Genomic DNA, 24638 nt, shown 5'->3' with positions numbered 1-24638 from the left:
TGTTCATAGTTATTATTAAAAATTCTGTCATTTGTTGGTCCTTTTTGTCTGTTTCTTATTCTTTGAGAAATAACTTTACTCATGAAACCTCACCATGTATCAGCTTAAAGAAATATTTGTCATTGTTGATGACAAAAATTGATGTTAATGGGTAACCTGTACCAAAGAAGTCTGTTCTAGGATTTAAGGGAAATTAAACAGAATAAATATCCAGGGCACCAACACTGAGAGTTTTTGGAAATACACAGAAATTTCCCTGAAGATCCCCTCCAGTAATTACCGACAACTTTTTCTTCCTCCTTAAATTAAATCTGCTTTTCCTCAGCCGCTAACTCTCAAAATAAATATGAAACCATTTTTATTCAATATTTTCTTGTTTTACTTAATGACTGGTTTTATTTTATGTGTTTCCTCACTGCCAGTATACAGTATTTTAGCAATAATGGGATGTTAGTACCAATCTGCAGCCAAACCACAATTTATAACTTTGTTTATGTGGGGAAATGCATCTAGAGCTGGAAAAACCCAGTTTATAAGTCAGAAACTGCCTATGGTATATGCTCTGAGTTTAAGTAAAATTCAGTCAGTAAATATTTTTTGAGAGCCTTCTAGGTAAAAAGGCACCAATACAGGGATTATGATGTTCTGCAAATAAAATACATAATAACACAAAGATACATTACATCATCTACTCCTTACAACTTTACTAGGTAGATGTTAATTTCCTCCTTGCCAATAAAGAAACTGAGGCTTTGAGAGGAAAGACAACTTGCTCAAGAGCACAATCCTAGTGGGAGGCAGAGCTGTCTTTCTCTTCCAGGTCACCTGACTCCCAAGTCTGGGCTCTTTCAGCTGTGCTGTGGTGCAGTAATTATGCTCTAAGGAGACTATGCAGGAAGTTAAGCTGTATTTTCAAAAGTCTTTGGAAGCTATATATCAGAAGCTTCTGGGAAAAATAGAAATTTGTGCTGAATCTCAGGTAGAAAAATGTTTGCTCGGACTATTGCTGCCTTAGAAATACCTCTTAGAGAATGCTATCCCAAATTACCAAGAAATTGAAAAGTATCGTTGGAACAACTGGGACTCCAGGAGGATAGGGTGACTGACGTTTTTGACTATGAGCAGCCCATTGTTGGGGGAGGACAGGGAACATAGGGAGGAGCACAGACTGCCACCTTCTCAGGGGAGTGTATGACAGGCTGTCCTTTTGCCATCAGTAAGACTTCTCCTTTATCAACATCAAACCTCAGATATTTCACTTTGATCTAAACCCCTGATGGAGTCAGACACACAATAAATTATATAAATGCTCTAGTAAGATTTGCTTAAAAGGCTTGAGAGCTAAATCTGTTCCATGCACCTGCTAATCAGACCAACTCAGCATGTTTATTAATGGTCTCCATCTAGAAGGAGGAAACTCAGGCAGCTTCCCAAGATAGTAAGCAGTTGTTCTCGACTATCCCATAAGACAGAGAAGCAGGGACTCCAAAACAACCCAACCCCTGCTGCCCAGATCTTAAATATGATAGCTCAGAGTTAATGGCATGTGGTGCTCATGAAAGATCTAAAAGTTACCATCAGCACAGTCTCCATCCCATGCTCACATCTCAAAGATGCAAATGTGAGGCAGCTCTTGATGCATCTGGAGTTTATTGACTTTCCTGCTAATTACCCAATTTCTCAAGTATTTGTTGAATATTTAGTGTGTGCCCAACATTCTTTCATGGAGGCATAAGAGATTCAAAATTGGTCCTTGTCCTTAATTACGGTATTGCTACTCTTGTTCATTTATTCATTTAGTCACTTAAATATTTCTTGAGCATGCGTAGTTGGAGATAAGACATATGCACATTAAAGTTATTAAACACAGTAGAGCATAATTAGATGTTATCTTTAGTTTCTCCTCAAGGGTCAGAGAGCTCAACAAATGCTCATGAAAAGCTACTAAGTGCCAATACTGGAGATACAGAAATAGCTAAGACAGAGCCCTGACTATTAAGAAGCTGACAGCCAGGAAGAAAAATGAATAAACCAGAAATTACAGTAGAATATGGTGTAGTTAGGTAAGTGCAGTGTGCACAGAGGAGGGAAAATGGCCAAGGAATGACCCTATGGGTAAGTGACACTTGAACTGAGTCTTGAAGCTTGAATATGAGTTCATAGAATGTTGGCCCAACTGCTGGGTAGGGAGAAGCGGTCATCAACCAGGCTAGAGAAAAAGGACAGGCATGAGACTTGAGACTAGCTTGTAATAGCCTGGGAAGTTACAGCTCCCTCCTCTCTGACAGCCCCACTAATGCCAGCTCCTTCCCCAAACTTTTTGTTTTTTAGAGATGGGATCTCGCTCTGTTGCCCAGGCTGGAGGGCAATGGCACAATCATAGCTTACTGCAGCCTCGAACTCCTTGGTTCAAGTGGTCTTCCTGCCTCAGCCTCCAAAGTTACTGGGATTATAGGTGTGAACCACTGCATCTGGCCTCCAACTTTGATCTCTGCCTCCTCTGCTCAGTGGTAGTACCTCAGACTCCAGCTTTCTGCAACACAGTGAGGACATTGTCACTGTGTCACTTGAGATGTTGTCTCAAGGAAAAGCTGGAGATTATGAGGCTGACCTTGTAAGATCTTAGGAACTGCACTGTTGCACTGCACAGTGACCAGTACCTGAGCTCAGTTGCCTCATATGCTTTGTCCAGTTTTATTTTGTTTACAGTGGGAGGGAGGCCAAGTTACTTCATCTAACTGGAACTCTCCCACATTTCTTGACTAACTTCACTCGACTTTGATGTTATTTACCTTTCAGTTCCTCAAGCCCCTGCCTCCATTCCTCTTCCTTCCACCTCCTTCACCTCCACTCTACTGAAACTACTTTCATTAATCACCTGGGAGGTCCTTATTGCCATAGCAAATGGGCATTTCTTTCACTTTCAATCTCCTTGTCTTGTTGGCAGTCGTGGAAGTGATTAAACAGTAACTCCTTTTTTTTTTTTTTTTCTTTTTTTTAACTCTTCTCTTAGATTCTCCCAGCTCTATGACTCTGATTTTGCCTTTGACGACTACACTATTTTGTTTGCTGGCCTCAACTTCTTCCACCCCTTGATAACAGCATTTCCCAGGACTGTTCCCCGGGCTGTTCATCCTGGACCTGCGGGCATCTTCTCTACACTCACAGCTTTAGAGAGTTTATTTCTTACCCCGCCTTCCATTGTCTCTTACATGGGAATACACCCAGCTTCGTATGACCAACCCTGTTTTCTTCACCCAGACCCTTGTTAGATTTCTCCAGCTACCTAGTAGGGATTTGTACCTGGATATCCCACCTCAAAACAGATCTGGCTTCTGTCTCATTTTAAACCTTATATTCTTCTCTCCTTTATCTACTGAACTCTGTCTACACTATACCGGCCTGCATTTACTTGCTAGAACACACCAAACTCTCCCCACCACAGGGTCTTTGCATGTGCAGTTTCTGCTTCCTGAATCTCCCTTTCCTCTGTTTATGCCTCAGCCTTTAAGTCCCAGTTTGCCCATAATCTCCTCAGAGAAGTGTCCCTGCAGGACCTTATGTAACTAGACACCACTCTGCTTTTACCTATCACTACTCACTCTTGCGTTCTTCACAGAACTTAGAACTTGTCATTATTGGCTGAGGTATTTGCTTACACATGCTCTATCCATATGTTTATGTGTTTTTTCACTTACTTTAAACTTACAAAGACTGAAACCATGTCTGTTTTATCAATTCGGGTCTGCATGGTACCTATCACAGTGCCTGGCACATAGGAGATACTCAGTAAATACACTCAGTAAATATTTGTCAGATGCATGAGTGAGATCATCACCAGACTCACTCTCCATTTCTTCTCTACAGGAGGATCTTCCACCCCAGGTTTTCTGTGCCAGGCATTGATGTTGGAGACACAAGCATATATAGCATGGTCTTCCATGCTCCTACAACATTTGGCTCATATATTAACAAGGAAAAATAAAGTTGTGAGACAAAGTGAATTCTGAACTGAGAGAAACCGATGGGTTAGGTTCTGTGGTTATAGAGTTTTTAAAGTTGAAAAACCAAAGTTTGTCTTACAGCCCAAATTGAACCTCATTAAGGCTTAGCTTCACCATTATTGAGTCCAGATGGTATTGTTGCCTTCACAGACCCCAAGCAGTCATCAGGCTGTTTTCCTGCTGATTTTGACCTGTTTCCCAAGAAGTGGTTGCCCTGTAAGAGTTGTTCTTACTTCTGGGCTCTTCCAGTTTCTCACACCCTCCAGGCTCAGAGTCCTGCAGATTCTCATTTTTATTAATCCCAGGATTTGTCATTATATTAGCACATTTTGTGTTGGGTTATAATTTACCTGTTTTCCAGTCTCTTTTCTCTAATATAGTGTGAACTGAGGCAGAAACTTAGTCTTATGGTCTAGTTCAATGTCTGGAACATAGAGACTCTTCAATAAATCCTTATGAATGAATGAATAAGTGTTGCCAAATCTCCTCTAGCCAAAACAAACAGTGACAAAGAAAATTATCCTCTGGGCTATAGATGTGTGGGTCAAATTTCCCCTAGAGTTTTTCTCTGATAATTGGATAACTTCTATCCTCACATGGCAGCTCCTCTCTACAGTCCTGGAGGCTGGAAGCATGTGGCAGCCAGTCATTCATGAATAGCCAGCAAGGGCTTCATGTGGGCAAATGGAGGGGTAAGGATGGCAAAAGGAGATAGATTCAAGGAATGTTTAGAAGGTAATGCCAGCAGCATTTTTACCTTATTCTAAAGCCCATGTAGTAAATTTAAGTCATCTTCCAGACAGTGTGAACATCAGAAGAATTATCTTTCACTCTATCAGATAAATTTAGGATTTTGAGAGGAGAGCATGCATAACAAACTGCAAGAGCTGCCTCTACAAAAAACATTTTAAATATTCTATGCTCAACTGTCAGCAACAGCACATTAAGCATTCTAATACTTGTATAGCTGCCATAATTCGCCTCACATGGGTGAATATGGTACTCCTGGGAGGTGACTTACTCTCCTTTGCTTACCAAAGGAACAGAACAAATACTTTAATATCATTTTTTCCTCATCTCTGGCTAAGAAATGACCCTTATGGTGGGGATTTTGATTAAACATTTGCAACAATCATGGGAGCAGAGAGGTGATAAACATGCCAAAGCAGTTTCTCTGAACTCAGGGTAGCAAGATTTCCAGGAGCTTAATGAAAGCTTTACATTTTATTCTATTAAATTACAAAACCATGCCTGATTTTTATAAATCTTTTGTACTGTGAATAAAAGATTATTTTTTTCTGATAAAACTACCCTGAATTATCTGAATCTTCCATATGCCGTCTTTTCTCCCATCCATCCATCCATCCATCTGCATACATGTCCATCCCCACCTCCTACATAACAGATTTGAGATGGTTTATCGACTCCTTAAATTAACACAATTTCTGTGTTTTCAAAATCTCTGCATAGAAAAGTGTTTCCCTGATCTTTGCATTTGTGTCCTGTCTATACTTCCTGCATGCACTTTCTCATCCCCCACTTGTTTCTCAATAAAGGCCAGTCTGGCTTTTGCCCCTGCTACTCCACCAACAGTGCTCTTTCCAAAGTCAGCAATGACTGTCATGTCGCTAAAGTCACACTTGTACCATAGCCACCTTCTCCCATTCTCTTCCTTTGATTTCTGTATTGTTATAATTTCCTGGTTTTTTTTCTCATCTTTTGGGCTGCTTTTTTTTTTAATAGGTTCATATCCTTTTAATTACTGGGTTTCTTGAGTCTCAGTCCTTGTTATCTGCAGTTCTCAGTCAACATTTTCCTTCTGGGTGATATCCCCTCCTGTATGAGTTTGCTAGGGCTGCTGTAACAAAGTTCCACAAACACGGTGGCTGAAACAACAGAAATAGTTTGTCTCATAGTTCCAAAGGCTGGAAGTCCGAGGTCAAGGTATCCACGGGGTTGCTTTCTTCTGAGGCCTGTGGGAGGCAGTCTGTTCCACCACCTCCCCCATAGCTTCTAGTGGTTTTTTGGCAATCTTTGGCATTCCTTGGCTTATAAAAGCATCCATTCTTTCTCTGGCTTCATCTTTACATGGTGTTCTCCCCATGAGCGTGTGTGCCCAAATTCTCCCTTTTTAGAAGGATGCTGGTCATATGGAATTAAGGCCCACTTTAATGACCTCATTTTAATTTGATCACCTCTGTAAAGGTGTTATCTCTAAATAAGGTCACATGCTCAGGTACTGAGGGTTAGAACTTCAACATGTGAATTAACGGAGGGGAGAGAGAGTGGAACACAATTCAACGTATAAGCCCTCCCATAGCTTCGATGACTTGTCCATATACTGATGACCCTCAAATCTGTCTACAGCCCAAATCTGTCTTCCGAACTCTAGACCCATGTGTCCAACTGCCCACTGAACATCTCTCCTTGGATGAGTTTCATGCACTTAAACTCACCACGTCTAAGACTGCATTCATCACCCTTCCCACAAACCAGGTCCTCCTTCTAGTTCTGTGAATGGTGTTTTATCAATTCAGTTGTCCAAGACAGAAACTGATGCTTATTCTTGACCCCTCTTTCACCCTCATTTCTACACCCATGTCCAGTTATTTACCAAGTTATATCCATTCCATCTCTGTGATACTGTTCAACTTACCTCTCTTCAACCTCATTGCTGCCACCTCTTCAAGGCTACTATAATCTCTCCCCTAGACATCCAGTGTTCTCTTAACAAGTCGTTTTACCTCCAGTTTTACTTCCTCTCAGTCCACTCTCCACGTTACACAGTGATCTTCTAAAAACTCAAATCCGATGATTCCACTTCTCTACTTAAATCCTTTCAAATGGCAGTGAGTGCCTTGGAAGTGGGCTTTGACCCAGATTGGTGTTAGGTTTTGAACTGGACTTTAAAGGGATGGTAGGACTTAGGTAAGTGAGGAAGAGGCTCCTATGAGTGTGGAGCTGGGACTCACCATTGTGGGTTTAGGTCCAATAACTATTTCAGCCCATCTACCTGGCAGTTGTGGATACCCATAACAATTGTGAAAACAAACTGATGCTGGTTGTTTAGCTTATATCCCTGGAGGCAGAAACTTGCCAATAGTTTCATTTAGATTGTGGCTTAAATCACAGCAGAGCTGCCTAAGCAGCTGTCTCTGCCAGTTCCTGACTGGCACTCCTCCCCTGGGTGACAAATTTGTATATGCTAATAGCATTAGCTGTACCCTGGCATGCTCGTCTGCCCATTTATTTCTTTCTGCTAATGAACAAGGCATAAATATTTTGTGAACTGAGCCATAGGGTTACAGTTTAAAAGCCCACTTCCCCAAAGAGAAGATACTTATGGACCATTAGTACTGGCAAGGGGCTGTGCAGTGAATTGCCTCCCAGAGTAAAGGCTGGCTTGTCCACCCCTTGGCATTTAGCACTCTTTATAGAAATTGCTTGTATAATTGGCTTTCCCCCTCCTGGACCATAAAAAAATGAGGGCAAGCACCATGCCTTCTTGTTCTTCCCTGTGCTTAGCAGAGGGGCAGGCACTGCTAGGCACACAGTAGGCATCCGTAACTTATTAATTAATGAGTCATCACAGAATAGGCCAGTAGCCACAGGTTTCTTGATTTATTCTAAATTGAGTTTTGAACTCTAATGAATTATGAGACTGCCTTATTAATGCGTTGTCAAATCTACCAATCAAGAAAATCACCAGGGCCATTTGGAAGAGGTGTTCCAGAGCAGCATAACCAGGGAGGAATTTGTAAGTAGAGAACTTGTAGTTTCTATAGTCCATAGGGAGTATTTGTCAAACTTGTCAGAGTGCTGGTGACATTGCAAGAGGATGGTGGTGATGTCACAAGGTTCACAAGGATTTTAGTACTCTTTGTATACACTTGTATGTAGGTAAATAACCTAGTTCAAGTTACAAGGAAACCAAGAATTTGGGGCAAAAGAAACAAAGGTTCAAATAGAAGAAAAGTCACTGTGAAAGCTTAATAAAAACAAACAGGGTGATTCAGGGAAGCAAGCTCAACATATGAAAATCCAGAAATAGAAAACAAATTAAAATCAGTTGCTTATTTGAGTAAGATATTATTTCAAGCATAAGCACTCCCACTGCATCTAAAATGAGTTTTAAAATGCCATTAAGTTATTTGTATGTGTTTTTGGAGAAATAGATATGTATTATAGAAAGCAAAGTAGTCTTATAGTCTTAATGCCAACATCTTGCCACCTAAAAGAAAGAGATATTTATTCAAAGGTACAACATTTGGAACTTTGTTTAATACTCTGGGAATAGCTAAACTATAGATTTATACCAGGCCAAAAAGCACTTTTAGTTTTGTTTTCTTCATACAGCATAGACTTTTCTTTTTTCTTTTTTCAACTTTCATTTTAGAATCAGGGGATACATGTGCAGGTTTGTTACAAAGGTATATAGCATGATGCTGAGGTTTGGAGTACAAATGAATCTGTCACCCAGGTAGTGAGCATAGTACCCAATAGGTCATTTTTTCAACCTTATCGCCCTCCCATCCTTCCCCCTCTTGTCTTCCCCAGTGTTTATTGTTCCCATTTTTATGACCACGTCTACACAATGTTTAGCTCCCACCTACAAGTGAGAACATGTGGTATTTGTTTTTCTGTTTCTGCATCAGTCCACTTAGGGTAATGGTTTTCAGCTGTACCCATGTTGTTGCACGGGAGGAGATTTCATTCTCTTTTGTGGCTGTATAATCCATGGTGTATCTGTATCACTTTTTAAAAAAATCCAACCCACTATTGATGGGCACCTGAGTTGATTCTATGTTTTTGCAATTGTAAATAGTGCTGCGATGAACATATGGATGCACATATCTTTTTGGTAGAACAATGTATTTTCCTTTGGGTATATACTCAGTGGTGGAATTGCTGGGTTGAATTCTAGTTCAACTCTCAGTTCTTTGAGAAATCTCCAAGTTGCAGTCCACAGTGATTGAACTAATCTACATTCCCACCAATGGTATGTAAGTATTTCATTTTTTCTGCAGCCTCACCAGCATCTCTTATTTTTTGACTTTTAACAAAAGCCATTCTGACTGATGTGAGATGGTATGTCACTGTGGTTTTGATTTGCATTCGTTTGATGATTAGTGATGATGAAGATTTTTTCACATATTTCTTGGCTCCTTGTATGTCTTCTTTTCAGAAGTGTCTGTTCATATCCTTTCCCCATCTTTTATGATGTTATTTGCTTCTTTCTTGTTGATTTGAGTTCCTTATAGATTCTGGATAATAGACCTTTGTCAGATACACAGTTTGTGAATATTTTCTCCAATTCTAAAGGCTGTCTGTTTACTCCCTTAATAGGTTTTCTTTCTGTGTAGAAGCTCTTCAGTTTAATTAGGTCTTATTTGTCTATTTTGTTTTTCAATTGCCTTTGGGAACTTAGCTGTAACTTCTTTGCCTAGGCTAATATTGAGAAGGGTATTTCCTAGGTTTTCTTCTAGGATTTTTATAGTTGGAAGTCTTAGATTTAAGTGTTTGATCTATCTTGAGTTAATTTTTGTATATGGTGATAGATATGGGTCCAGTTTCATTCTCTTGCATATGGATAGCCAGTTATTCTAGCACCATTTATTGAATAGGGATCCTTTCCCCCGTTGCTTATTTTTGTCAGTTTTGTCAAAGGTCAGGTGGTTGTAGATGTGCAGCTTTATTTCTGGGTTCTCTATTCTGTTCCACTGGTCTATGTGTCTGTTTTTGAACCAGTACCATGCTGTTTTGTTTACTGTAGCCTTGTAGCATTAGTTTGAAGTCAGGTAATGTGATACCTCTGATTTTGTTCTTTTTGTTTAGTCTTGCTTTGGCTATTTGGGCTCTTTTTTGGTTCCATATAAATTTTAGAATAGTTTTTCCCAAATCTGTGAAAAAATGCCATTGATAGTTTGATAGCAATAGCGTGGAATCTATAAATTGCTTTGGGCAATGTGGCCATTTTAATGATATTGATTCTTCCAATCTATGAGCATGGGATGTTTCTCCATTTATGTCATGTATGATTTCTTTCAGCAGTGTTTTATAATTCTCCTTGTAGAGAACTTTCACCTCCTTGATTAACTGTATTCCCTAGAACACAGCATAGCATTTTCTTATCTATTTTGCTTCAATTTAGTTGGCTGATCTCTTTGAGAAATGTTCTAAAGTGAATCTTAAATTTAGTTTTGTTTTCTTGGGTTAAACTGAATTATTTCAGAACCATTAAGACTAGCCTTTTCACTGTATGAAAATGAATCTCCACTTGCTGTTGGCATCATCATAGTGACTGCAGTGATATGGGAGAGAAGTGATGTTGGTACATCTAAGAGATTCTCTCTACCCTCAGTTGGGAATCAACCAGCTCTCTTACACAAGAAAACTTGCCACCAGGTGCTCATCAGTGGCAACAGCCAGCTACACTCCCTTAAAGATGTCTGTCACTGGGCTGTTACAGGGAAGCTGGTGGGAAATTCAGAAAATTTTCCTAAATGCTCTCAAGAGGTCCCTGTCTGAGAACTGTCACCCATAGAGATAGTTGTAATACAAAGATAACTAGTGAGTGAAGACATCAGAAAGAAGGGGAATAGATGAGGAAGGGGCTGCAGAGTTGGGTGCATGGGAAGGTCCTATAAAGTAGGTATCAGACAGGACTTTTGGTCGCAAGCCACTGAAATGCTACCCTAGGGCTGTTAAGCAAAATGGAGATTTACTGACTGGCCTTGGGAGGAAAGGGTCACAGAGCCTTGGAAAATGTGCAGGAACCAAGTGGCCTTCAAAGCCATACAGCTGTAACAGTCTGGCTGAGATGCTGCCATTTCCATCACTACCCAACATCCTGTTGCTACTGGTAATGTAGGACTTTAACCATCCTGGCTTCCAGGAGATTCTAAGACTGGATAGGAGCATCCGATGGGCTGAAACCAAGTCATACCTACACCTTATTGCCAAGAGCAAGCAGAATTATTTGGCTTCCTTCAGCTTCCATTGTAGGATGTAGGGCACTGGCACTGTTTCCCATTAAGAGTTATATAATGAGGGAGGGGGAACTCCCCCTAAACAGGAAGAGGGTTGGGTGCTGGGTAGCTAAACACAGGACAGAAGTCTAAGATAGCCATATTAAATATATTTTAAGGAGTTGATAACTGGGCTGAGATTTTTTTTAAATTTTTGTTTGTTCTTTTGCAATGAAAAGCACTTATTATTATGTGGGAAATTATTTAAAGACCAGGACTATCACACACAAAGAAAACTTTAAATGCAATTTTGTGGTATTTCTGCTGATTCATATCTAGAATCAGCAAAACAGATTTAAAAAATGTTTCATAAGTATCTTAGGAATACTTAAACATCCATTTCGGATTTCTATAAATGTTCAGCCGAAATTATCAAAGTTACTCCACAATCTAATTCTACAGATGACAGAGGTGTAAAGAGTAACAAGGCTGAGTAGACAGGTTCTAGGTCTGGACAAGGTAAGAGGTAGCTGGAATTAGGAAAACAACTTTAGACTTAATAAGACCTGGGTGTGTTTGGAGCCACAGTTGAGGGAGAGGGGTTATTCTTGGGCAGGACTGAGGGTTAAAGCTTGATGCTGGAGGGAGATACAGGGTCCGAAAGGATAGAAACAAGCAAGTGTTAAGGATAATATTTTATTTGGGGTAAGGGAACCAGAGAAAATGTGTCTTGATCCCAACCACTTCTTTAGTATATGAATCCAAAACATGTGCTTGACAAGTATAACCAGGGAGCTCCTCTGGCATTTGGAGGCCCAGGGGAAGTGGCACTGTAGTTGCATTGCACAAGGTCATGACAGGGAAGAATAATTATAATTGGCTTACATGTACAAGGTATGACCATTGTGCATTGTTTATGTTCTTAACACCATTATTATTAATACTATTATTAATATTCTTTCTACCATCATCATGTGAATGCCAAGATCCTAGCCAAAGAAAGATTCTACTACAATACAAGTTTCTAAAGGGGACATTCCAGCTCCCCTAAAGACTACATTTTGGATTAACAACTTCCAAACAGTTATCTTCCCTCCAGGTTCTCTCTGTAGTGAGTATCCTACCCTCTCTTGCCAATTTTGCCTTCCTGAAATTCTGCTTTCAAGCCATCATCCCTCTACAAAACACCTTAAACACGTTGTTTGCTCTCCACAATTAAAAGGGCAAAATCCACCCTTTCCTGTGCTGGAAGCTGCCCTAGGCTCTCCTCCTATCCAAATCTTGCTTTGCTTTTTGATCTGTTTGAATCCATTGTCCTCCATGAAGGTTTTTTGTTTTTTTTTTTTTTTCCTTCCAGGCTGAAATAAATCTCTCCACTTTCTGAATAATAATTATCCTTATTTTCTGTGCTACTGAATTGCTCACCTTAATGTATTTAAGCATTTGGGGAAATATATGTTATCTTCCCAGCAAGATTGTAACATTTTTGCCTCCAGAAGGAGCTCAGTAAAACTGATTAGGTGAGACAGAAGAGCAGTGAGAGACACTGGAGAGAATATGGGCTTTGGAATTGGACACACCTGAGTTTTCATCAACACTTAGGCTATTGGAAATTCACTTTCCTCATCTGTGAAATGGGGATAGTAAAATACACTCACAAGTATTGTGAGGTCTGGAGATAATATACATAAGGTTTTTTGTGCATAGTGGGTGCTAAATTAAATAGTAGGCATTTTTATTTTTACATTGTAAAAATAGGTAGCAGTGATATAACCTTTAATTTCAAAGTTGGTTTCAGGTAGAGAAGATAAATTGTATTCTAGATAGATTACTACTATTTTAGGGATAAGATGTTTATAACAGAAATATAACCATTAGTACTCCTTTCTTTCAGATATAGATTTTAGATAAATAAAAAATGAATTAGAAATTAAAAGCTTTTTCAAATACTACATGTTCTCTCTTATAAGTGGGAGCTAAATATTGGGTACTCACGGACATAAAGATGGCAGCAATAGACACTGGGGACTACTAGAGGGAGGAAGGGGGAAAGGGTTAAAACTTAATGTTGGGCACTGTGATCAGTAGGGATGGGATCATTCATACCCCAAACCGGAATCAAGCAGTGGACCCAGGTAACAAATGTGCACATGTCCTCTGAATCTGAAATAACAGTTGAAAAAACATTAAAAGGTATTTTTCATGTTGTTTTAATATGCATGTAAAACTACCTAAATAATTCAGATTTATATTCTCAAAAATTTAGCTTTCAGATAATATACATGTAATTATCATTTGTAAAAAGATAAGCAAGTCTTGAAAAACTTTTAAAATATAAATATATGGCATACAAAAATATAGATAATAATATAACCAACAGCCAAGTTATTTTAAAAATATATTTATTTATTAAATGAATTAAGAGCTGTTAGAACTATAAGGAGTAATACCTGATAAGTACAATGGAATTGTGCTGAGGAGTTACGGCTTTCAGAGAATAAATTGAAATGAAAAGTTTCTATTGCTTGTGCATTGGCTATCCACCATGCTGACCCTTTTCAGTTATTTCAAGGCTATGTGTTTACCTAAGAAGAGGGTAACCCTTAAACCAGATTTCATGTGGGTTTCTATGAAAAACCTACCAAAACTGATGACAATAAATAATCCTACTACAAGGAAATATTTGTTGGCACTGAAATCAACAGAATATGAGTTTTAAAATAAGATGAAATATAACTGTTCATATAATATTTTGTTGAGTTATTGCTATTTTATCTCTTTTTGTAAGAAAAAATGACAGAGTAATAATTATGGCTGCCAACCAACATCAAGTGAAAAATCCAGGGTTACATTTCTGTCTTCAACGTTTCTTTAGTGATTATAATATCTTAGTCATGGAAAAGGTCTTGGATCTTCAAAAGAAACACACTTATAAAAGAAGAGTTGAAAATAGCACTAGTTTTAGGGCCAGTATATAATTTACATGAGCTTGTTTGGAAGAATTATCAATCAATCATAAAGCTAGTAGGGGGTTAGGAGATCATATGATCTAACCCCTGACTTTGTGTCATAGCATTGTTGTAGAAACAGAATATTGGACGGCTTTTCTTTATTCCTCCAGATCCTCTTTCCACTTTTTCCCCCCAACTTTCTCTGGGGGCTGAACCTGTAAAGAAAGAGGCTGTCTTATCTCCTGGTTTTGGTTTATTAACCAACAGGGAGTTCCTGTGGGACATCAAAGGAAGGGAGTATTCCCAAGACCCCTAACTGGGTGCCTGCCTTAATTAAAGGTCATGACCCAAGTCAAGCAACCCTCTCCTTCCAGATTTTTTTTTTTTTTTCCAGGACAGAGTCTTGCTCTGTCGCCCAGGCTAGAGTGCAATGGCATGATTTCAGCTCACTGCATCCTCCGCCTCCCGGGTTCAAGAGGTTCTCCTGCCTCAGCACGATAATTTTTATATTTTTAGTAGAGACGGGGTTTCATGATATTGGCCAGGCTGGTCTTAAACTCCTGACCTCAGGTGACCACCAGCCTCATCTTTCCAAAATGCTGGGATTACAGGCATGAGCCACCGTGCCTGGCCCCAGATTCTTCTAATCACTCTGTCCCTTCATCCCTTCAGGCCTAGGTTTAGTAAGAGCTGTAGTTAAACCTGAATACTGCCCTACCTTCTATGATTTCTCACATACAGTGTTTCTCAAATTTTAACTTACATTGGAATCACCTGAAAGGCTCCTAAAACTATAGGTTACCCTACTGCAGAATTTGACTCAATGGGTCTGATATTGGCACTGAGAATTTGCATTTCTAACTAGTTCCCAAGTGATGCTAGGGTGGGAGGCTTAGAGAGCCACTGCCCTATGGCCCTATACCTTGACCACCTTTTCTAAAATTGTCCTGTTTTGAGTTTGCCATATCTTCCTTCTGGAACCCTATCCATATAAGTGGCTATAAAAATGAGTTGAAAACAGACCAAGTTGTCTTATGGTTAAGCATAATTTGCAGGTAAATGTTTGAAAAATCTTCAGGTTGAAGAAGAGAAAGCTGTGGGAATTTAGGAAATCATTTTGTCTAATCCTTTAATTTCAGCAAGGAAAGAATGTGGACAAAGTGAGGTCAAGTGATTTATCTGAGGTGACATAGCCAGTGGTATCCTACTTTCCAGGGCAGCCTTTCCAGGATACATATTATGCTGCCTCTTGTCATAGCACAACTACCCCTTCTATACACACACACACACTCCCTAGATTGTGTTAATCGCTTCTGGGTATTCATGATTTCTGCCTTTAGGTTTAGGCACCAGATCTACATAGTGGTGTTTGCCTCATGATTTGGGGCAAATAGGGATAAGGTCTCTGGCTCAGCTTCAGTATAATACTTAGTAAAGCCAGATGTTTTGTTGACCTTTTGTGCCTATAGGAGATAAAAGCCAATAGTAAGGCCTTTGAATGATAGCTGGGACTTTGATCTATCTGTATCTTCCAAGTCATCTTGCACTTGTTCTCATGGAGACATTTGACTCTTTGCTTTTTACCCCCAGTGCTTTCCAAAGACCTTTTCCTAGTTAACCTTCATCAATTTGGCTTTTCAAGTTTTTATCTGAGAACACGTCTTATACTCAATCTGTGTGAGCAGTTGTTTTACTCAGTGGCTCTAGTTCTTTTGCTTTGAAGTTCCTAAACACCCAAGGCACCTTATTCTCAGCTCCACTCCTCCTTTCCTGGGAGCTTCAGCCTGTTGCAATGTTCCCTCAGCTAGTCACAGAAATTGGATGAGTCATCAGTATAATATTCAAGTCCCTTTCTCTGGATTTTTGACTCTGTGCAGCTAGATTTCTCTCAGAAGGCTAAAGCTGTGAGATTGGAAGTGTGGGAGCTTCAAACAACCAAATTTTCTGCAGAGAAATGTAAGCAGCAGCCAACTGAGAAGAAATGAAGCTGGTACCCAGCAACGAGAGATGGAGAAGATGAGACTGATTGCACCAGGGCCCTCGTTCCAGGTGTTCCTGAGGTTTAGGGACACTTAGCTCTTCTTGTCTCTTTAGGTTACTAAGCTCCTAAAAACTCCCCTTTTAGCTTTAAACCAATTTAGTTTGGATTCCTAGTATACTAAGTCAAATATTCTATTTAATAAATGACCCCAATAGTCATTTTTGTTTACCAGGTCTTCCCAGGTTTAGACAGCCTGGTTTCTTGGCCATTGTATACTGCCTGAATCTCAATTAGACAGTTCCTTTTCAAGTAACAGGTGAGGGTAAAAGAATGGGATTTCCGATACTCTTGTGTACTGAGATTTCAGCATCTTAGAGCTGATTGTCTTAATATTAAGCTTCATAGCACATACCTTATGCCTCTGTTTATGCTTCTACGGTTTCCTCTAACTGTATTGCCTATTCCCCAACCTAAAACTCTGCCTGATTAAGTTCTATTCATCCTTCAGACACCTTTGATGTAACCTCCCATACAGCCTTCCCTGCTCCAGGCTTCTGAATGAATCCCTCACTGCCTTTCTTCCTGCTCCCCTGGCTACATCAAATTGTGGCTAATTGGTTACATGTCTGCATCATGCTTAACTGAGAGTTCCATGAAGGTACAAACTATTCATTTGTCTATCTCTGCTTCTAACACGATACCTGCCCCATAATAGGGGCTTAATAACTACTTATTGAATCAAATCGAATTTGGGAGCATGCAGATCCTGACCAGTGCATATAAAGAAATCATATTCTCCTTCTGGACCAAATAAGAAAAATGGCCCAAGATGGTCCCACTGCTATGGGTCAGGTGAGCAGATGACTTTAAGGGGGATAGGGGACCATCTGGTGTGACAAATGAGATACCACACACACATTACTCCTAATACAGTTTATTCACAATAGTTAGTAAAGTCAGAATGCTGTTTCCTAACTGGATTTGCAATCTCTGGTTCCACTCAGGCACTCATTGTTGCATACAAAACAGAAAATAATAGAAATGATTTATTTATGACACTTGACTACATCCCAGGCGATGTTCTGAATGTTTATATTTGTCAAGGTTGCCTTTAGATTAACTAAATGGTACAAGACCATAGAGGATGGGACAATGTTTTCGCTTCCAGGATCAGAGATAATTGTATCAGGACTTGGGCCAGGTCTCCAGGTCTGGCTCTGAAGTTTAAAGTTTGCATTGTTTAAGACAGTGATGAACTATTCTTGGATCTCTTCCACAAACTGACCAGTGGGAGGCAGCTGGCAGCAAGCAATGGGCTTTGCAGTATATCACATAAGGAACAGGAGGTATGGAAGCCAAGACATAATATTTTAGTGAAAATGAGAAAGGAAGATAAATCACTGGTGTGGCTTATACAAACCATGAGATAAAATATCTAGCAAACTCAAGTTGAGAGACTATAAAATACTTCAACAGGTCTCTATAACTGTCAAGGTCATGATAAACAAGACTGAACAACTGTCTCAGACCATAGGTGGATAAAGGAACATGACGATTAAATGTAATGTGGTACCCTAAATAGGGTCCTAGAAAAAGGACATTTGTGATAAAACTAGTGAGATCCAAATGAAGTTTGGAATTTGGTTAATAGTGATGTATCAATGTTAATCTCTTAATGTTGATAGATGCATCATTTGGATAGGAAAATTGGGGCTGAGGGGTGGGAAGTTGCAGGATGGGCCCTCTGAGCACAGCACCCTGTACGACTATACTGGCTGCAGACCCATGAGGCTGACCTGGGGTTGGAGATTCTTGGACCATTAATCAGAATTGGGAGGGGGGTTGGCTTGTGGAGGATTTTCATCTATAACACCGAATAGAGGCTAGTAGTGATTGAGAAGACACAACGAAATTAAATTTTAGTGATCAATCCCATGGAAAAGTGTATAGTCAGTTTGTTGGAAACACTGTTGGCAGTTTTACCAGTTAGGAAATTGACAGCCTTAGGAAGAAAAGGGTGGAGTGGAAAATCACAGAACACTGTGCCTTCCTTGCCTTAAGCTATTTGACTGTGTTAAGTGTTAATTCTGAACACAAGTACCAATCCAAACATCATCGTCTAGTGTTCATTTCTAGCTAATAGATTTATCTAAAAGAGTCTTTATCTTATAGGCACAGACCTTGCCATAGCATTTTCTTTTTACGAGCCCCTTTTATAGAATTTGAAATAAGCTCATTAGGACTGTGATTGTTGTGACCATATATTTTACTACTCAGGCCTTTAAAATCTACTTCCGCTAGCCTGGCCAACATGGTGAAACCCTGTCTCTACAAAAAAAAAATACAAAATTAACTGGGTGTGGTAGCACACAGCTGTAATTTGAGCTACTTGGGAGGCTGAGGCAGGAGAATTGCTTGAACCCAGGAGGCAGAGGCTGCAGTGAGCCGAGATCACACCACTGCACTCCAGCCTGGGCGACAGAGTGAAACCCTGTTTCCAAACAATAAATAAATACATAAAATCTACTTCCAGTTTTTTCTTCAGGCAGTTCTCAAACTGGTGTACTCTGTCTTCCCAGGTACCTCCAGATCATCAGTCACTCGATGTAAACCAGGAGCCAACTGCCCCAGTTCACACAGTGGCATCAGTAGACAACTGTCCCCGCTATCTGTCACTGAAGATTCCTCTGCTCCTATTCTTGAACTTCAGAACCGAGGATCCTCAGGAGTTTGCGGACACAGAGTTGAGAGACAGAACAGATCAGGTATGTGGGTGACCTCCTCTTAAATAATGGTACATCCTAGTAAACTTCTAAATAGAAAGATCTCACCATTGTCACAGAATGCAGAGATGTTACGTGGAGTCTTATGAGTACATGTGGGGAAGATTTATCAAGCTAAAGGATAAGGAAGAAGGGAGATATATAGATACAATCTATTAGTGGCACTCTATTATACTCGACAGTATGGCAGAGAAACTGAATGCCAAAACCTGTAGTTGAGTAACTTAACACATGGTTAGACAATGACTCCTGGTGAAGTTTACAAGGTAGTTAGTTTTCTCATCTTCAAAATATCAAAACCCTGCATCTTTTAATCTCAGCCTGGGGATTCAGTAACAGCACAATGTGCCCATCCTGAAAAGATTGAAAACACCAGCAAAATCACAGAATCTGCTTTTGTCCTCATCAGGACTATTAATCCCTGGAGCCCTTTTAGTTTTCCCAGTTTTATACTTTCTGCAGGAAACTTCACTGGCTTCCCTGATCAGCATTTTCTGATCAGTTGAGACTTTAGCTTTTCCTCACATCCACCTGACCACTCACCAACTCCTGGGCTACTGACAGGAATTGCTAGATAAATCTTGTAACTATGCTCATGAGTTTCCCAGCAAAATTTATAGTTTTTAAATGCAGCTGGGTCCACTAGGCTGCTGGCCAGTACTGTTACTTATTGGTAGTGGATATCTTATTGCCTTCCTCAGGGAATGGACTCAAGTCCCCTGTTCATATTCATTTCCTCTTATTGTATGACCGACCATACTTCCACGTTCCTGAAAAGAGCAAACAGTTGTACACTTACAAATGCATTTGTCTACTCCAGAATGTCTGTGCTTTTACCAGTTACCATCACTGTGGGATGACTTGTGGTATGTGTGTCTTTCTACCTTTCCAATTTTAGCCCCCCTACCTGTGTCCATGATCGCCCCACCTACATCTCTTCTGGCCCATTTGTTCCTCTCCATTTGTTTCCTCTCTGTTCTCTCCATTTTTCCTTCAGCTTGGCTGGCAACATACTAAAATCTCTTTCATCCTCTAAAATAGTAACAGCAGCAGCAAAAACAACAAAATACACCACCAAAATAAGTTGGTAGTAAAAAGAACAACAACAACAACAACAAAATAACCTCCAGAAATTTGGAAAAACTGCCTTAAAAAAAAAAAAAGACAATTCAGAGGATTCAATTAGGGGTGGGGGAAGGGTAAACAGAGGAAGAGAGATGTGAAAGCTTCTTCAAGGGTCCTACTCATTTGAGAATGTATTTTTTATGAGAAAATACATTCTTCAAAAACAGTATTTTAAAATGATATCTCAGACATTATGTGAACCCCAAGGCTAAAACTTAAAAAAAGAAAAATAATGGCATCTTAAATTTTAAAAAAGTTTTAATTGGCTTTAATAAATTGTAATATTCCTATTATCCCAGTTGTTTGCAAAACAAAGTGTTCCAGTTAATTAAACACACTAGTTAATAAAGATATGCCCTATCTATCATACACAGATTACAAATTTCAATAGACCATACCATTAAAGATCATCTGGAACATAAGTTACTCTTTCTGTGATTATTGGAAGCACTTGGGGATATTCCAGTGCACCAAAGAGAAGAAAAGAATAATCTGAAGAGAAGCTCACCATGCTTTCATGGATATTATGGTACTTAATCTCAAAATAAATTCTATGAGATAGCTATTATCACTGTTTGACAGACAAAGAAGCTAAGAAAGGAATTTAAAAATGTACTCAATGCCATACAATGGCAGGGCTAGGATTTAATTTCATGTTTCCAAATTCCAGTGGCCTCCACTGTCAATTTGCATGACTTGATAAAGGTACACAGAAATTGATAGAATCCTGGTAAACCAATTTTATGATAACAAAATCTAAGCAGGACTATAGAAAATCATGTTAAAAGTGGTCAGAAAATAAAAGAGTTCTGGATACCTAATCTTTCTGTGCTTTGTAAAACTGAAGAATTGGCAACAGTCAGTCTAGTTAACAGAAGAAGCCTAGAGTCAATACTATGAAAAGATGTAGGTGACTACTGGTGTCATCAAAAGCATACCCATAGTACAGTGGTGATGCAGACGCATTCTTCAAATAAGGTGACAGTAAAGGCAGATATTGTCTCAGAATCTTTGTAGAGTTATTCCTCCTTTATAAGACAGTCCCTGGGAATCATGAGATCTGAAGTGTAGTAGGGTACACCTTTCTCTTAAGTATCGCTTTCTAAATTCCATGCAGGAGTGCCATTCCTGTCAGGAAACAGAACTTTTTTCCCACACTAGTCTGAAACTTGCTGTGCTTGAATGGAAAGCTAAGGGCTGAAGTCCTAGCCATGCGGGTGCTCAGAATAAAGTCTAGACCCTGGAGTCATACTGATTCGGTTGGGTTCAACCTTGGACAACCCTTAACACAAGTCTCAGCTTTTTCATCTGTAAAGTGGGAATGATAATACCTACTTAGTAAGTCAGGTTTGTGTTCCTTTCTTGGCCTCTCAACATAAGATTCTCTCATTCTATCCTCTTATTTATCCGAGTTTTCTTTCTACTCTCTGTATAAGCCACATGGTCATGGAGGAAATTTGCAGACCTGTTATCAAGAGATGGTGTTGTCTGTAAAGAGCTGAAGGAGCTGAATAGCTCACACTTCCAGACTCATCTCAGTGTCACTGCATCGTGGACATTTTTTCTGATCATATCGCCCCCAAACTCCTCAACAGTACTTGTCTGGCCTTGTATCTGTCCGAGTTGGCTCTTATCACACTGTGTTGAGTGTGTTTCTGGCTTTCCGCTAGACCGTGGGCTCAAGTCTTTCATATTCAAACCCTTAGGATCCAAGTAGCTAACTAGCGCCTGGTAGAGTCTCCATAAGATTCTGTTGAATGAATGAATAAAAGATTGCCAGTTTTCATCTTCTGGATGCCGAGGCTCTGAGAATTCAGTACTGTTTATAAGGCTTACAAGTCATGCAGTGGTTGCCATGTTCATAGTTACTTGGTTTATACTCCCCAGTGGAGAATTCACTTTCAAGACTTTCTGCCAGGTGCGGTGGCTCAAGCCTGTAATCCCAGCACTTTGGGAGGCCGAGACGGGCGGATCACGAAGTCAGGAGATCGAGACCATCCTGGCTAACACGGTGAAACCCCGTCTCTACTAAAAAAAAAAATACAAAAACTAGCCGGGCGAGGTGGCGGGCACCTGTAGTCCCAGCTACTCCGGAGGCTGAGGCAGGAGAATGGCGTAAACCCGGGAGGCGGAGCTTGCAGTGAGCTGAGATCCAGCCACTGCACTCCAGCCTGGACAACAGAGCGAGACTCCCTCTCAAAAAAATAAAAAAAGACTTTCTTCTCCCTTCCCCCCAGTGATTATATCAGAAAGCCTTAACTAGGTAAAGGTTTTTTTTTTGGTTTTTTGTTTTTTGTTTTTTTTTTGAGACGGAGTCTCGCTCTGTCGCCCGGGCTGGAGTGCAGTGGCCGGATCTCAGCTCACTGCAAGCTCCGCCTCCCGGGTTCCCGTCATTCTCCTGCCTCAGCCTCAGCCTCCCGAGTAGCTGGGACTACAGGCGCTGCCACCTCGCCCGGCTAGTTTTTTTTTTTTTTTTTTTTTTTTTTTTTTTTTGTATTTTTTTAGTAGAGACGGGGTTTCACCGTGTTAGCCAGAATGGTCTCGATCTCCTGATCTCGTGATCCGCCCGTCTCGGCCTCCCAAAGTGCTGGGATTACAGGCTTGAGCCACCGCGCCCGGCCCTAGGTAAAGGTTTTTAACACAGTGGGGCAGCCACACCTGGCTCATTAAGCAGTAGGAACACATTCAGCAGCAGAGCCAGCAGGTTCTGGAGACACAAAGTGAGCGGGCCCCACACACTGCCATTGGCAATCTCCGGGCTGCGCGACTTTAACCCTCAGCATAGGCCTCGTGCTTAAGTGGGGTTCCCTGGAGACACAAGAGACTCTTGTAGACAATTACCATCTGGGATCTCAACTCAGGAACTCAGAGTGACCTCTGTTCCTGTTTAGCTTCCTGATAGGTACATGAATTCATTATGTTAACTTTTTTCCATGAAGGGAGACAGCCTTCATGATTATCACTTTTAGAGAGTTTTGGCTATTTTAGAGTGCTGTAAAATTGCTGCTACATTTTCTTAGTAAACGTACAAAGCAGAATTTGTGTTCCCAGAAATATAATAAATAGTCATTTGTGATGAGGTGGGAAATGACTGTGTAGTCAGGACTTGCTCTGTTCTTGGGACACATTACTTTTAATTTAGTAATCATCTCTGCTGCATTTTTTTTTTTTTTTAAGAGACCAGGTCTCCCTCTGTCACCCAGGCTGGAGTGCAGTGGTACAATTATTGCTCACTGCAGCCTCAAACTCCTGGGCTCAAGGGATTCCTTTGGAGTTGCTGGGACTAAAGGTGTATGCCCCACCCCCCTGCTAATTTTTTTTTTTTTTTTTTTTTTTTTTTTTTTTTTTTTTTTTTTTTTTTTGCATAGACAAGGTCTCGCTTTGTTGCCCAAGCTGGTCTCGAACTCCTGAATTCAAGTGATCCTCCTACCTTGGCCTCCCAAAGTGCTGAGATGACAGGCATGAGTCACAACACCAGGCCATTTGCTACAACTTAAAAAAAAAAAAAAGGAAAATGGAAACAAATATTTATTTCTCACTCCCTTTTCATGTTGGTGCATACAGAGCAGCTTGGGCTGCATTCTGCTCATTTCCCCATACAGACAGAGAACAGTTTCTATTGGTGTTTTACATTGTAATGACAGAGGGGAAGAGCAAGAGAGCTGGTAGGACCTTGGGATGCTTCCTAAGGCTTCTTATGGGAGGTGTTATGCCTCACATCTTCTCACATTTGATAGGAGAAAGCAGGGCACAGGGCCAAGACCAGTCTTTGGGGGCTGGGATGGGTACTGCTCTTACAAGGCAAGGGTACACTGGAGAACAGCATAGCATCCACCAAGTCCATGAGCAACCTCATGGACTGGATGGGGACTCAGATGCTTACTGTATTGGGTAGAGCAGAGAGTCCAGAGAAAAAGTGAGCCGAAGTTACCAGTCTCCTCAAATGATGGTAGAAAGGAAAAACACTGGTAATTCTACTGTCTGCCTCTTTGGTTTCATCCGTCTTTTTTAAGGAGCTGATATATTTGATTGCTGTTTCATAACCTGCTTTCCACACATTTGTATTCCTTTCCTGTTTCCAGCAGACGATGGGACACAGACTCATTCTGAAAACAGCAGCCAAGAAAACAGAATCAAGGCTCGCTGCCTGTCCTGCACGTCCATGGTTCTGAAGGGCATCTGGGGACTCTTGATCATCTTGTCAGTATCATCGTCTTGGGTTGGAACTACACAGATTGTAAAAATTACTTATAAGAACTTCTATTGCCCATTTTTCATGACTTGGTTTTCAACAAACTGGAACATTATGTTTTTCCCAGTCTATTATTCTGGTCATCTAGCCACTGCTCAAGAAAAGCAATCTCCAATGAAAAAATTCAGGTACGTTTCATGTTAACTGGCCAATAAGAGATTATTGAAATGTTTTATGAAAATATGCCCATTTTTATCTCTTGGGAATATGAGTTGAGTTTTTTGGGGTATGTGAAGAAGCAAGATCTAAGGTTGGTGATGAGCACTAGAAGCAGAATCAGTCCTTCCTTAAAAATATAAATGTGTCTATAACATGGCAGGCACTGTACTGGTGCTTTTGCATGTCTTACGACCGGTGGTAACATTTACATTTTAAGGTGATGTTATCTCCATTCTAAGACAAGAGGAAACAAATTCAGAAAGGTTGAATGACTCATCCAAGGTTATACACTTATAAATAATAGAACCAAGATTTAAATCTAGATCTATTTCTGAAAGTCGTGTTTTATAAGAACATCCTAGTGCATCAAGCCCAGAAAAAAAAATGGTATTAATAAGATTGTTACACAAACATT

The 24638-nt window shown here is 40.1% G+C and overlaps 1 protein-coding gene across 6 annotated transcripts in view; it reads left to right on the top strand.

Moving 5' to 3' along the window:
• The window catches only part of SLC35F4 (solute carrier family 35 member F4), a 292455-nt gene that overhangs the window by 242660 nt on the left and 25157 nt on the right, over positions 1-24638 (top strand). For 3 of the 6 annotated variants that reach the window (XM_030931414.1, XM_030931417.1, XM_030931418.1), the window contains exons 2-3: positions 18484-18669; positions 23895-24192. In XM_030931414.1, coding sequence (XP_030787274.1) covers positions 18484-18669; positions 23895-24192 — 484 coding nt within the window. Of the gene's footprint in view, positions 1-17157; positions 17251-18483; positions 18670-23894; positions 24193-24638 lie in introns of those variants that run through there. The other 3 variants (XM_030931415.1, XM_030931416.1, XM_010355996.2) reach the window with 2 other exon arrangements.

This window comes from Rhinopithecus roxellana, chromosome 5, assembly GCF_007565055.1.
Source record: "Rhinopithecus roxellana isolate Shanxi Qingling chromosome 5, ASM756505v1, whole genome shotgun sequence".
Lineage (NCBI taxonomy): Eukaryota > Metazoa > Chordata > Mammalia > Primates > Cercopithecidae > Rhinopithecus > Rhinopithecus roxellana.
Note: the sequence above shows the minus strand (reverse complement) of the source record. Positions and strands in the feature narration are given on the sequence as shown.